The sequence below is a fragment of the Engraulis encrasicolus genome, chromosome 22 (assembly GCF_034702125.1).
Source record: "Engraulis encrasicolus isolate BLACKSEA-1 chromosome 22, IST_EnEncr_1.0, whole genome shotgun sequence".
NCBI lineage: Eukaryota > Metazoa > Chordata > Actinopteri > Clupeiformes > Engraulidae > Engraulis > Engraulis encrasicolus.
The window spans coordinates 48806496-48818280 of record NC_085878.1 but is presented as its reverse complement, the minus strand read 5'-3'; the positions used below and the strand labels follow the sequence as shown (position 1 = coordinate 48818280).

Genomic DNA, 11785 nt, shown 5'->3' with positions numbered 1-11785 from the left:
ACCCGCTAACAAGCCTTCGAACCCAGACAACCCCCGGGTTTTCTTTGATGTAGATATCGGTGGTGTAAGAGGTCAGGATTTCATTCAATAAAGCGTGTAGGCTACTGCACGTCTGTAATTGCTGGTAATTGCTAACATACCGTCATTTGGCTAGGTATGGCCAAGCCATTGGGATTTTATTTAAAAAGCTTTAAGTTATCTTGTATTAATTTGACACGTTTACATATATATTAATGGGCAAACATGTATTCCTTTCGTATTTCCAAGCTCCCAGTCAGCGCTGTCACCTAGCTTTCATAGAAGGTCTAGTTCTGTTAGCTAACGATTGATTTCATTCTCTCTTTTAACCACGTGCATTGGACAGTCGTCTTATTTGATCATTTGATCACTGTTTTGTTACCTCTTTTCCTCCTGAATGTGTCTGTATTGTCATGTATACCAACAAATATGTGTGTTTTTCATAATAATTCGTTAAATGTTAATAGTTGGCCGAGTCGTGTTCGAGGTCTTTGCCGACGTTGTTCCGAAGACTGCCGAGAACTTCCGAGCGCTCTGCACAGGAGAGAAGGGCATTGGCCAAAGCACTGGAAAGCCTCTTCATTTTAAAGGATGCCCATTTCACCGGAGTGAGTATCCATCCACATGACATGAGACCTGAATTTATTGCACAGCGGCTGTGTTCTAAGCATGGCACCATCAGACCATAAAGAAAGTAAAATATTTTGTAGCAGATAATAACTGCATACAAAACCCATAACCACTCAGTAATCAGTGTATTCAGGCCCGTTTCAAGGTAGTTGGGGTCCCTTGGCAAAGAGAGACTTTCTCTTCAGACTAAGGAGGAGAGAGAGAGAGAGAGAGAGAGAGAGAGAGAGAGAGAGAGAGAGAGAGAGAGAGAGAGAGAGAGAGATTTTGTTGGCTATATCATTGCACTTTTCGGTCATTGAATTTAGGGAGATTTTACCTCACTCACAAAATTGTCGTTGCTATCGTTTCAATACAGGTACATAACCTGTCCTTTTCACATGCCTAGTTGTGACAGGCCTGAGTGTATTCAGTATATAAACAGTATATCAGTAAATACATAGAAGTTAAAACGTGACCTCTGAACCATTATAGCCGTAAGCTAAACAAGTCTATGTCAATCTTTGATTTCTTTACACCAGTCATCAAGACGTTTATGATCCAGGGAGGAGATTTCTCCAACCAGAATGGAACAGGTGGAGAGAGCATATACGGAGAGAAGTTTGAGGATGAGAACTTCCACTATATGGTAAGAGCACATAGAATCACCCTGGTTTACTCATGCACATATCGAGATGAAAGTGAAAGTGGAAGCCCACCTGGGAAACTCCAACTCCTATTGTCATTGTCATCAGCTTTTTTTGGGGGCCAATCACTGATTACCGATCATCAAAATCATGATCTACTGATCACTGCCGATCATAGAAAACATTGGAATCTAAACTATTTCGATGCAAAAATCACATGGGCTGGATCTCAAATGGCACACTTGTGCACCTCGGGCACTATGTTTCAGTGCGTAACTAATACGGCATACGCACTGAAACATCCTTCCATCATATGTTTAGGAATAGGCTAGCTAGCCAGCCAGGCACTGACAGGACATGTTTTGATTCTCTAGGAAGTAACTTGAGACGTGACGTGACGTGATCAGGAAGTGGTTTGATTCGCTATAATAAAACTCAAATACTGTGTGTAATAAAATGCACAGATGATGAAATATCCAGATCCTGACTTTGTAGGAGTTTTGACTTTGTAGGTGTTTTCATGATCTATGAATCCAATAAAGAGCCAACGTATGGGAAGCAAAAACTTATTTTTACGTGACTTCGGAGTCAATGTGTTAGTAGACCATCAGTAATCTAACTATCTACATTGATGTTTTCTAAATTGAAGTAGACCAATCATTATCACAATTTGCATAGGCCACTGTACTGTATGTATTTCAACTAGCTCTAGATGTAACCTTAATGCAAAACAAAACAAGTTGCGCAAGGAATTTAATCTGCTTTTTGCCGGTCACTTCATGCTGATTGCATCATGGAATTTTGGCCAATATCTGCCGATCATGATCCGCGGCCGATTGGTCGGTGCATCTCTAGTTCATTCATATTCACAGAGAGGTGACTCACTAGTACTGTCATAAAACAGGAAACACATTTGATAATAAATGGCAGATGGACTGCATTTGATTACTCAAAGCACTTTACAATGTATGCCTCATTCACCTGTGCATACTCATATTAACACATTGGTGAGAGTGGCTGTGATGCAAGGTAACACCCTGGCACCAGACACATTGAGGCAGGTCAGGCAGAGTGGGGCTTGAACCTGCAACATTCTCAACCGTACCGAGTCGTGGGCACAATACCGTCGCAACCCTAGTTGGTGTATGAACTATCTGTTGACCTTTGACCCCCACTGTGTGACAGCACGACCGGCCGGGACTCCTGAGCATGGCCAACTCGGGACCCAACACCAACGGCTCGCAGTTCTTCGTGACTACGGTGCCCACGCCACACCTGGATAGCAAGCATGTGGTGTTCGGGCAGGTGCTCAAGGGCATGGGCGTGGTCAAGGTCCTGGAATCCATCGACACCGTGGAGGACGCACCCGTCAAGGTGAGGTCAAGGGGTGTGTGTGTGTGTGTGTGTGTGTGTGTGTGTGTGTGTGTGTGTGTGTGTGTGTGTGTGTGTGTGTGTGTGTGTGTGTGTGTGTGTGTGTGAGTGTGTGTGAGAGAGTGAGAGAGTGTGTGTGAGAGTGAGAGAGTGTGTGTGAGAGTGAGAGAGTGTGTGTGAGATGTTGACGTGTCTGTATGCATAGATGATGTTTTACGATTCAATGTCTGTCTGATTTGTTATTGGTTGAATAGATGTTGTTGTCTGTGTAAATTGACTGGCAATGTTTGTGAGATGTCTTGTCCGTGTGAATTGATAGCAATGTTTGTGAGATGTACATATGTACATATCCATCTAACCAATGAATCGCTGATTATCCCTCTCAGAATTAATACATGCTTGTCTGTCTGTCAGACTGACTAAATGTATTGATGCATACATAGTCAACACAAATGTACTGGAACATACTTTCAATAATGGTAAATTTTGTGTTGTACTAAAACTCCTTTAATTTTCAAAATGTAATTTCATCATTTTGTTGTTGTCTTCCCACCTGATTGGTATGGTCCAGGCACTGTTGACAAGGTGATTCAATACATCCGCTCACCTACTTCTTTGTTTGTAAATATTACAACAGTTGGACTAAGGTTATCCACAAATGATCTGAAAGAATATTGTCGGTCAGAAGTTTTTTGTCTGGGGTGTGTGTGAGCTAGCCTACTAGTGTAATGAAAGGAAGAAATAATGTGTCCTGACCCCTTTCAACCCCTTCCCATCTTCCTCTCCTCCCTCTCCCCCCCCCCCCCCTTTCTTCCTATGTTTTCCCCTACCCACCTTGTATTACCCCGCCTCCAATCCGTTGCCCCTATCCTGTGTTTCATTTTGCCCTCATCTCATCTCATGTCACCCCCTCCTTGCCTTGCTCCCCTCCCCCATCCTCTCTCCTCTCCTCTCCTCTCGTCACCCCTCCTGCAGCCTTGCGTGATAGCCGAGTGTGGGGAGCACAAGGCGGGTGATGACTGGGGAGTGGCTCCTAATGACGGCTCAGGAGACGCCCATCCAGACTTCCCCGAAGACTCCGACGTGGACATGAAAGATGTGAGTTGAGTTCCTCATTTCCCACTTGCCCCTGCGCTCCCCTCCATTCCTTCTTCTTCTTTCTTTGTGTCTGTGTCTGTCAGAACTGAACCACTGACTGGCCCTCACAGTCTGCACTGTGAAATATACATGTGAGGTGTCTACAGTGCTTTCTGTGGCTGAAAATTGGTTCATTGAAAGTGAAAGTTCGATCAGTTTCAGTTTGGCATCAGACTGTGTGTGTGTGTGTGTGTGTGTGCGCGTGCACGTGTGCGTGTTAAAACAGCAATTATAAAGTGTAATATTAACTGCCATTTTTTTTCTGTGAAATAAGATTGACAAGGTCCTGGCAGTGGCGGAAGATGTGAAAAATATCGGAAACAACTTCTTCAAAAGCCAGAACTGGCAGTCCGCCATGAAGAAATACTTCAAAGCTCTCAGGTGACACACTATTACCACACAATCACTTTCAGTTACAGACTGTGGTCTGGAACATCTGCCAAAGATCACATTCTAAAGAATATCTTGGCACATTTTTGTTGTAGATCAGGCACTAGATAGAAGAAGTAAAGGAAGAGAGGGTTAATGATTTCCGTCAAGTTATGTCTCTGCAAATAATGACTATACTGTTAAAAAAGCATCCAGACAAAAAAAGTGTCAATTTTGTCTATATATAAGGACTGTGTGGGGGTAAAAGACAGGTGTGTGAGGTTTTGTTTTTTTAACCAATTGTGGGTAATGTGCAGGCTATGCAGTGTGGGCAACAGTTGTGTGGTGCCCCAGTCATCAGATAGAGGGCGACAGTGGACCAGGAGGTTGACTGGCACAATCGAACCTCCTCCTGACTTGGACAAAATGTACCTTGATCAAGACCTTAATCTCCACAGATTACCTGGCCCAGATAACAGTAGCTCTCTTGTCTTACCTGGTGCAGGTATCTGGAGGTGTTCGATATTAAACTTGTCTTACCTGGTGCAGGTATCTGGAGGTGTTCGATATTAAACTTGTCTTAACTGGTGCAGGTATCTGGAGGTGTTTGATATTAAACTTGTCTTAACTGGTGCAGGTATCTGGAGGTGTTCGATATTAAACTTGTCTTGTCTTAACTGGTGCAGGTATCTGGAGGTGTGTGGGGAGAGTGTGGAGGAAGAGGGCGCCCAGAAGAGGAAGAAGCCGGTGGCCCTCAGCTGTATGCTGAACACCGCAGCCTGCCAACTCAAACTGCAGCAGTGGCAGGACGCCATCGACAACTGCAATGAGGTGAGGGGCCAGGGTGGACGCAGTCAGGCAGGACGAAGGGGTTAAACAATGGGTTTAGTGGTAGAGGCAATGAAGTAGATGTTCAGTGGCGTTCTGCTCGCATCTGACCCTTGGCTCGTATAGCGTGAGGATGGATGTCGTGAGATGTGAACTTTTAAACCATGCTATTCCCTCGTACAGTGTGAGCAGGAGTTGAATACCCGCGATTGAAAATATCGCACAGTGTAATCTCGGCCTAAGTGTAACGCATTTTTTAAAATATGTTGTGTGTAATGTCACGTAATGTTATATCATAGGGCACCCTTTGAAGATTGTGCCCTGCCTTAGTTGTGCCCATGAATGTAGAGGGGGGGTTACTTTGGTTACGTAAAACTTAAGATGCGAAATGGTGGGCATGCTCCTTGATCCAAAATGGTGTCTCCTCATGATTTAGGTCACTGGGTAAAAAAAGTTCCAAGTGTAGCAAAAGTCTGGGAGACTAAAAATAGCATGCATCCATATACATAAACATCCGTGTTGCACAAGCAGCAGCTAACACCCTCCCCATGCTTCCAGTCATGCACAGCTGTGTATGTATATAAGGCAGTGAGGGCCACAACGCGATTGGGGATCAGATAAGCTGTGGGAATAGAAGGACAGGCTAACACCTGTTGGGGGCACTGCGTACGCACGCACACACACACACACACACACACACACACACACACACACACACACACACACACACACACACACACACACACACACACACTTGGTGTACAGTACAGTACTTAGACATGACTGGCCACAGGAAGGATCTCACTACGTCTGTAGAGCCCTATGATTTTCCAGTACAATAGCTAAGTTTAGAAAAGTGAAAAAAATCCGAAATATCCAAAAGTAATGGATGCTATATGTTTATACATCTAAGATATATAAGAAGGGGCGGGAGTCAACTAAAAGTCACAATTATCAATGATTTTCACCAATAATTACATAATGTGTGAGTGTAGTCATACATTAATGTGTATGTAATGACGTATGTGTGAATCGTAAAGGATGACCTTATCAGGATGCTGATTGTCTCATGTAGGTGTTGGAGCTGGATGATACGAACACTAAAGCACTGTTCAGGAGGGCACAGGCTTGGCAAGGCCTGAAGGAGTTCAACAATGCCATGGTACACACACACACACACACACACACTTTCTCAGAAAGTGCACAATATTACTGTTTATCCTGAGTGTGAAGTGATTACCGTAAAAACATTCAGGGCAAATTACGCTCTGTAGGAAACCATTGTAGTGGCTATGCATTACCTGGACACCATAACTAACACACTTGGTATCTGCACTTATTGCTTTTGTATATTCCATGTGCACTTAGTATCTTAGTTTTTAAGGCTATGATTATGTCCTTGATTGTAAGTCAGTTTGGTTAAAAGCGTCTGCCAAATGTAATGCAACACGCCCACCAATCCAGCACACAAAAGAGACTTTCATGTGGCCTTTAATGGAGGATGAAAGGATCACAAAAACATGACTTTATAGACTGTACCACACTGTGATTGTAGTGCTCCTTTTCATTTTGTGTCGTTGATTTTTTTTTCTCCCCTCCCCCTGCAAATCACAGACTGATCTGAAGAAAGCACAGGAAATTGCTCCCACTGACAAAGGTAAGTGGTCTTTCATCAGCTGTCAAGGATGGCAGGGGTAAAAGAACCTTGGGTTTCATTTCCTTTTCTAAATCCCCTTTCTCAGAGTTTAAACTGACTTGCCACTCTGTTTCTTGCCTTTGGCCTTCTTTCTTTCTCACACGGTCTCTCAATTTTTCTTTATTCTTTTCTTTCAACATACAAACCTTCCCAAATATCTCATGTGTACATGCTTTTTCGCGCTTGATCAGGAATCCTTAATTTGCAAATGCATGATGTTCAAAAACTCATTCCCATCAGTGCCATCACAAATCTTGTGCTTGTTTTGGCTTTTGCCGATCACACCTCTGTGCCTGTGGTTCAATTGGTACCATCTCTGTCTTTCGACAGCTATCTCCAATGAGATGCAGCGTGTGAAGAACAAAGTGAAGGAGGAGAAGGACAAGGAGAAGCAAATATATGCCAAGATGTTTGCTTGAGGAGATCGGAAGGGAACTCGACTCACTCACTCACCCACCCACCGCTTCGTCGTCGTCCTATCCTCATTGACTTGAAGCGAAACGTGTTTGAGTTTCGTTCACCCCATTAGCTGACGTCAGGGCAGGGGGACAAAAATAGTTCTACACCTTGTGGTCTCTTTGTAATGACGCAGACATAAAGATAGACCGTCTGGATACGTTTACGGTGCACACACACACTGACCTGGGCCCCAAGTGCTTTCATGTATTTATTTTATTTTTTTGGAGATGTGTTTTGGTTGTGTTGGGGGTGATGTGTGACGAAAGTCAACAGTTTGTTTACTTGCTTGCCAGAAGACCATTGTTGATCTTTGTATAAAACAAAATAAAAGACAGTTAAGTGTGATGCACATTCTTAAGTCCAACCCTTTCTCTGTGTGTCTGCGTGAGCTTTTTCTGGCATCTTCTCTACCTGCACCTCGAAACCTCTGGTGTGTGTTTGCTTTCTCCAAAAATGTATGTGAGCTTTTAACCCATTTTAGCCTAAGCCCTTTTTGGGAAAAGGTGCCCTCTCCCTATTAAATCCTAAATATCTCTGCCTCCGAAGCACATAAAAACATGAAATAAGTTTCATTTAAAAGCTAGAATCTTCATTTCGTTCTAGTGTGTTCATTCAGCTCTGACATATCCACAGTTTTTATAAAACTGCTCAAATCTCAAGAACCTGAATGCAGCGTATATGTCGCTCCAGGATACAATGGGTTAACACAGAATGAGTTTATTTTCAACTTTATATACAGAACAGAGCTGCTAATATGCCGTCACTAGCAGCAGAATGCAACATTACCCCGATCCAGACCCATATGCCCTCCCTCCCAGATTAGTTACAATAAGCGTTTGTTTAAAAACAACAAACAAAAACCGAAACTCTTTCTTTAGGCAAGTACCGCAGTATCAGCGAAAGAAAATAATACAAATATAATGCTTATAAATCTGTTTCTGCTGTTCTCTGAGGTGTGTGTGCTTCCACATAACTTAACAGAACAAATCAATTCATCAGTTTTACATGAAGGCCACCTGACCTGTCTCTGCCCACCTCTTGAGGCATGTACGACGCACACACTGAAGGCTAGCTCTAGGCACATGGCGGAAAAAAACAATTTCAGAAGCCTCCTCATGACCAGCAAAACTCTAGCCCTGCCTGGCAGTGTATCAGCCTGATCATGGATAGATATATTGTGCGTGTAGCGTGTATGTCTGGAAGGCTGTAACGTGTGTGTGTGTGTGTGTTAAGGCCCGTCTGATAATATAAACTGGCTCCTTTTGTTCCTGCATAGAAGTAAAAAGAAATGAAGAGACTAATGGAAAAAACGCAGCGCCAATGTCGCAATCACATTCCGTTGTAGGCGGGGCCACCGCCACCCTCTGGCACCACCCAGTTGATGTTCTGGCTGGGGTCCTTGATGTCGCACGTCTTGCAGTGCACGCAGTTCTGAGCGTTGATCTGCAGCCGCATGCCCTCGCCTGACTCCAGGGGCACATACTCGTACACACCTGTGACGATGGGGACAAAGTTACACAACAACGCAAAGTTAGAATTTCAGTGATGCATATTGATCGATACATATTGATGATTATTATTTACATCCCAAGTTTGTGGGACAATACACAAACACATGTAGCTTACTTAATTGTGTGGGAACAACAAGAGAACACACACGGTTTACAACAACGGAGTGTGTGTGTGGACAACAACACAATCCATAATTTAACCAATCTGAGTTTGTGAGGAAGGAAACATTTGAGCACTGTTTTGACAGCATTTAACCCACTGTGGACAGCACAATAACCCATCATCCCAAACAAACACACAATCAATAGGGCTTGACACAGATAAAGGTAGTCAATAGAGCCAGGGCACGTCTGGGTTTTGAAAGTCATCAAGAATGCTTGGACTTGCATATTTCAAGGTTTGGAAAGCACTCAATTTATGGATAGTGCTTACAAATGGAACCATTGTCGGCCACTGATGAGAGTCACATAACAAAAATGATGCAGCTAATTTTTCATGGGTTTGGCAAGCTTTGCATTTGTGACTGTTGATGGTCATCATCTTTGGCTATCCAATAGAGTTGCCCCCTCAACTTCACAATACTCTCCCGCCACAATCAATATATATTTAGCATGCTTAGTCTGTTCATTAGCCGCTGCTGCCGTATAACATATTACAGAACAGAAATATTAATATGATAATATATTAACAATATAATAACTCCTCCTTTCAAACTAATGAATAAAATACTGCACATTGCAGTGTGCATTCATTTGTACACAATTCTGCAGGTTTTTCTTTTTTTTACTATATTTTTTTAAGGACTGCAATTACAAATTTCGTGAAAGAGAAAGCCAGTTGGATGATTAAATCCATAACCCTGCTGTCCAAGGTCACCAAGTTGAAAAAAAAAAAAAAGTTGATCCAACAAAAAACATGGAGAATCAGTCGCCTACATTGACAAAATTGGGTACAGAGACCGTTTCACCCTCATGCCCTATTGATTTCTCAGTTAGTGTTCGCTGACAGATTGATCCATGTTTGGCTGAGGTTGCTTCTCCAGTTCAATACTTGACCTCAAAAAATAAATAAGTGCATAAATTTCACCATGGAAAAAAACCCTGTAGTGTTTTCCTTTTCAATGATGCAACCGGCTGCTTTAAAGAGCATGTGAGATAAGAGATAAACAGGATGTATTACTTTGCTAGTTAAGTTAGTTGCCTTCATCCGCAATATAATTCCCTTTTGAAGCATAACAAGCAGCGCTCACAGGGCAGCATTCTGCACAGCGATATGAATGAGTCCTTAAGGACCTTTTGTCATGTTTCCCCAAGAACAACCTTCCCGTCTGAATCATTTACATTTTAATTGGCCGCCCCCATCTCCGCCTGCAATCAGAACAGCAAATGGAACATTTTAATGAGAGCCTGTCAAGAGAGCTTGGAGGACGACAGCACAAGAGGACGACGAGCGTTCAGCTCTTATGATGTCTTAGAGTAGTGGGTTTTTGAAAGTGGGGGCCGGTGTCCCCTGGGGAGCCACGGCAAGTTGGCAAGAGAAGTATAGCGAAACAAAAAACATGCAATAAATAACTTGAGTAAACCAAAAATAAGATAAAAACAACATTCCGACTAGTAAAGAGATGCTTTTCTTCTTTATAATGTACTCATTTATTGTGTTTCTTGTTGTCGTTGGATAGGTTTTGGGATGCACCAACTTCAGCGACTTGGGAAACTGAAAAAAATAGTGTGGCACAGCCCATGTCAGGGGGGCCTTAGCTGGAATATAGGGGGCTGTGCAATGGTCAAGTTGTCTTAGAGCTGTCTTAAAGCATTCCGTGTGTGTTATGCGTGTTAGTGAAGTTGAATGGGATGTGAGGGATGGATGGAAGTATAGGAGTATACTCTGGTGACTTGTGATGACAGATTCTCTCAGCACAATGAATAATGGAGACAAGCTCCAGAACAGAGATGCTGCCTTTGCCTCAGCTAGTCTGGCTCTGGTGTGTCTGTGTGTGTGTGTGTGTGTGCGTGTGTACCATGGGGGGATGCGACAGAAGAGCCAAGTGATGGGTCCAAACAAAACAAAATTGAAAATGGATTGCGTGTGTGTCTGTGTGTGTGTGTGCAGCAGGTGGAAGCTGAGCAGAGCCAAGTAAAACTGAGTGATGACTCCAAACAGAAGCAGTGTGAGGATGCTTTTGCTCCAACATGTGTGTGTGTATGTGTGCTCATGTCCGAGTATAATTCTGAGCATGTGCAATAACGGGCAGAGCTGAATGAAGGATTCAAGCGTAGCCTTCTCATCAGCAGTTACTTTGGATGCTACGTGTGCATTTGCATGCCTATGCACCTGCGGTGCAAAACCTCTGCTCTGGTCCATTGTAGACTCCCACTGTGCGTGTGTGTGTCTGTGTCCGTGTGTGTGTACCTGCGGGGCAGAAGTGCTGTTCTGGTCTATTGTAGACTCCCACTCTGTGTGTGTGTGTGTGTGTGTGTGTGTGTGTGTGTGTGTGTGTGTGTGTGTGTGTGTGCACATGTGTACCTGCGGGGCAGAAGCGCTGCTCTGGTCCGTCGTACACCCCCAGGTTATTCACCACGGGCACGCTGTCGTTCATCAGCGTCAGGTGGGCGGGCTGGTCTCCCTCGTGATTGGTCCCGCTCAGCGCCACAGACGACAGCAGGTCGAAGCTGATTTTCCCGTCTGGCTTCGGGTACTCGATGGGCGTGCACTGGCTGGCCGGCTTCAGCTGCGCTGAGTCCAGACCTGAGGGGGCATTAGAGTGGGAGAGGAGTGAGTTTGTCAAGCGTGTGCGTCTGTGCAGGAGACAGATCATTACAAAGAGAGACATGGTGTGTGTGTGTGTGTGTGTGTTATGAGTGAGTGAGAGAAAGAGAGGGAGAGAGAAAGAGAGACATAAAGTGTGTGTGTGTGTGTGTGTGTGTGTGTGTGTGTGTGTGTGTGTGTGTGTGTGTGTGTGTGTGTGTGTGTGTGTGTGTGTGTGTGTGTGTGTGTTAATAATAATACATCTGTGCTCTTTTCATGGTACTCAAAAGACGCTTATGTATCATGTTGCCAATGTACCAGTCTTGCTGATTGGTGTCTGAGAGTATAAGGAGGGCAATGTGAGGTGAGGTGAAGTCAAGTCAGTCAGGACAGGAGG

General features: G+C 43.9%; 2 protein-coding genes across 2 annotated transcripts in view; one reads left to right on the top strand and one right to left on the bottom strand.

Moving 5' to 3' along the window:
• ppid (peptidylprolyl isomerase D) overlaps window positions 1-7500 on the top strand; it is a 7607-nt gene extending 107 nt beyond the window's left edge. Inside the window, exons 1-10 of the mRNA XM_063188506.1 lie at window positions 1-71; window positions 486-626; window positions 1167-1273; window positions 2457-2645; window positions 3618-3740; window positions 4054-4160; window positions 4835-4979; window positions 6052-6138; window positions 6591-6633; window positions 7003-7500. The exon at window positions 1-71 is cut by the window's left edge and continues 107 nt beyond it. Coding sequence (XP_063044576.1) covers window positions 1-71; window positions 486-626; window positions 1167-1273; window positions 2457-2645; window positions 3618-3740; window positions 4054-4160; window positions 4835-4979; window positions 6052-6138; window positions 6591-6633; window positions 7003-7091 — 1102 coding nt within the window. The 3' untranslated portion in view covers window positions 7092-7500. The remainder of the gene's footprint in view (window positions 72-485; window positions 627-1166; window positions 1274-2456; window positions 2646-3617; window positions 3741-4053; window positions 4161-4834; window positions 4980-6051; window positions 6139-6590; window positions 6634-7002) is intronic.
• Window positions 7501-7832: 332 nt separating this feature from the next.
• Window positions 7833-11785, bottom strand: part of etfdh (electron transfer flavoprotein dehydrogenase) — a 35836-nt gene continuing 31883 nt past the window's right edge. The window contains exons 12-13 of the mRNA XM_063188505.1: window positions 11167-11388; window positions 7833-8624 (exon numbers count right to left, since the gene is read on the bottom strand). Of these exons, the coding sequence (XP_063044575.1) occupies window positions 8461-8624; window positions 11167-11388 (386 nt within the window). The 3' untranslated portion in view covers window positions 7833-8460. The remainder of the gene's footprint in view (window positions 8625-11166; window positions 11389-11785) is intronic.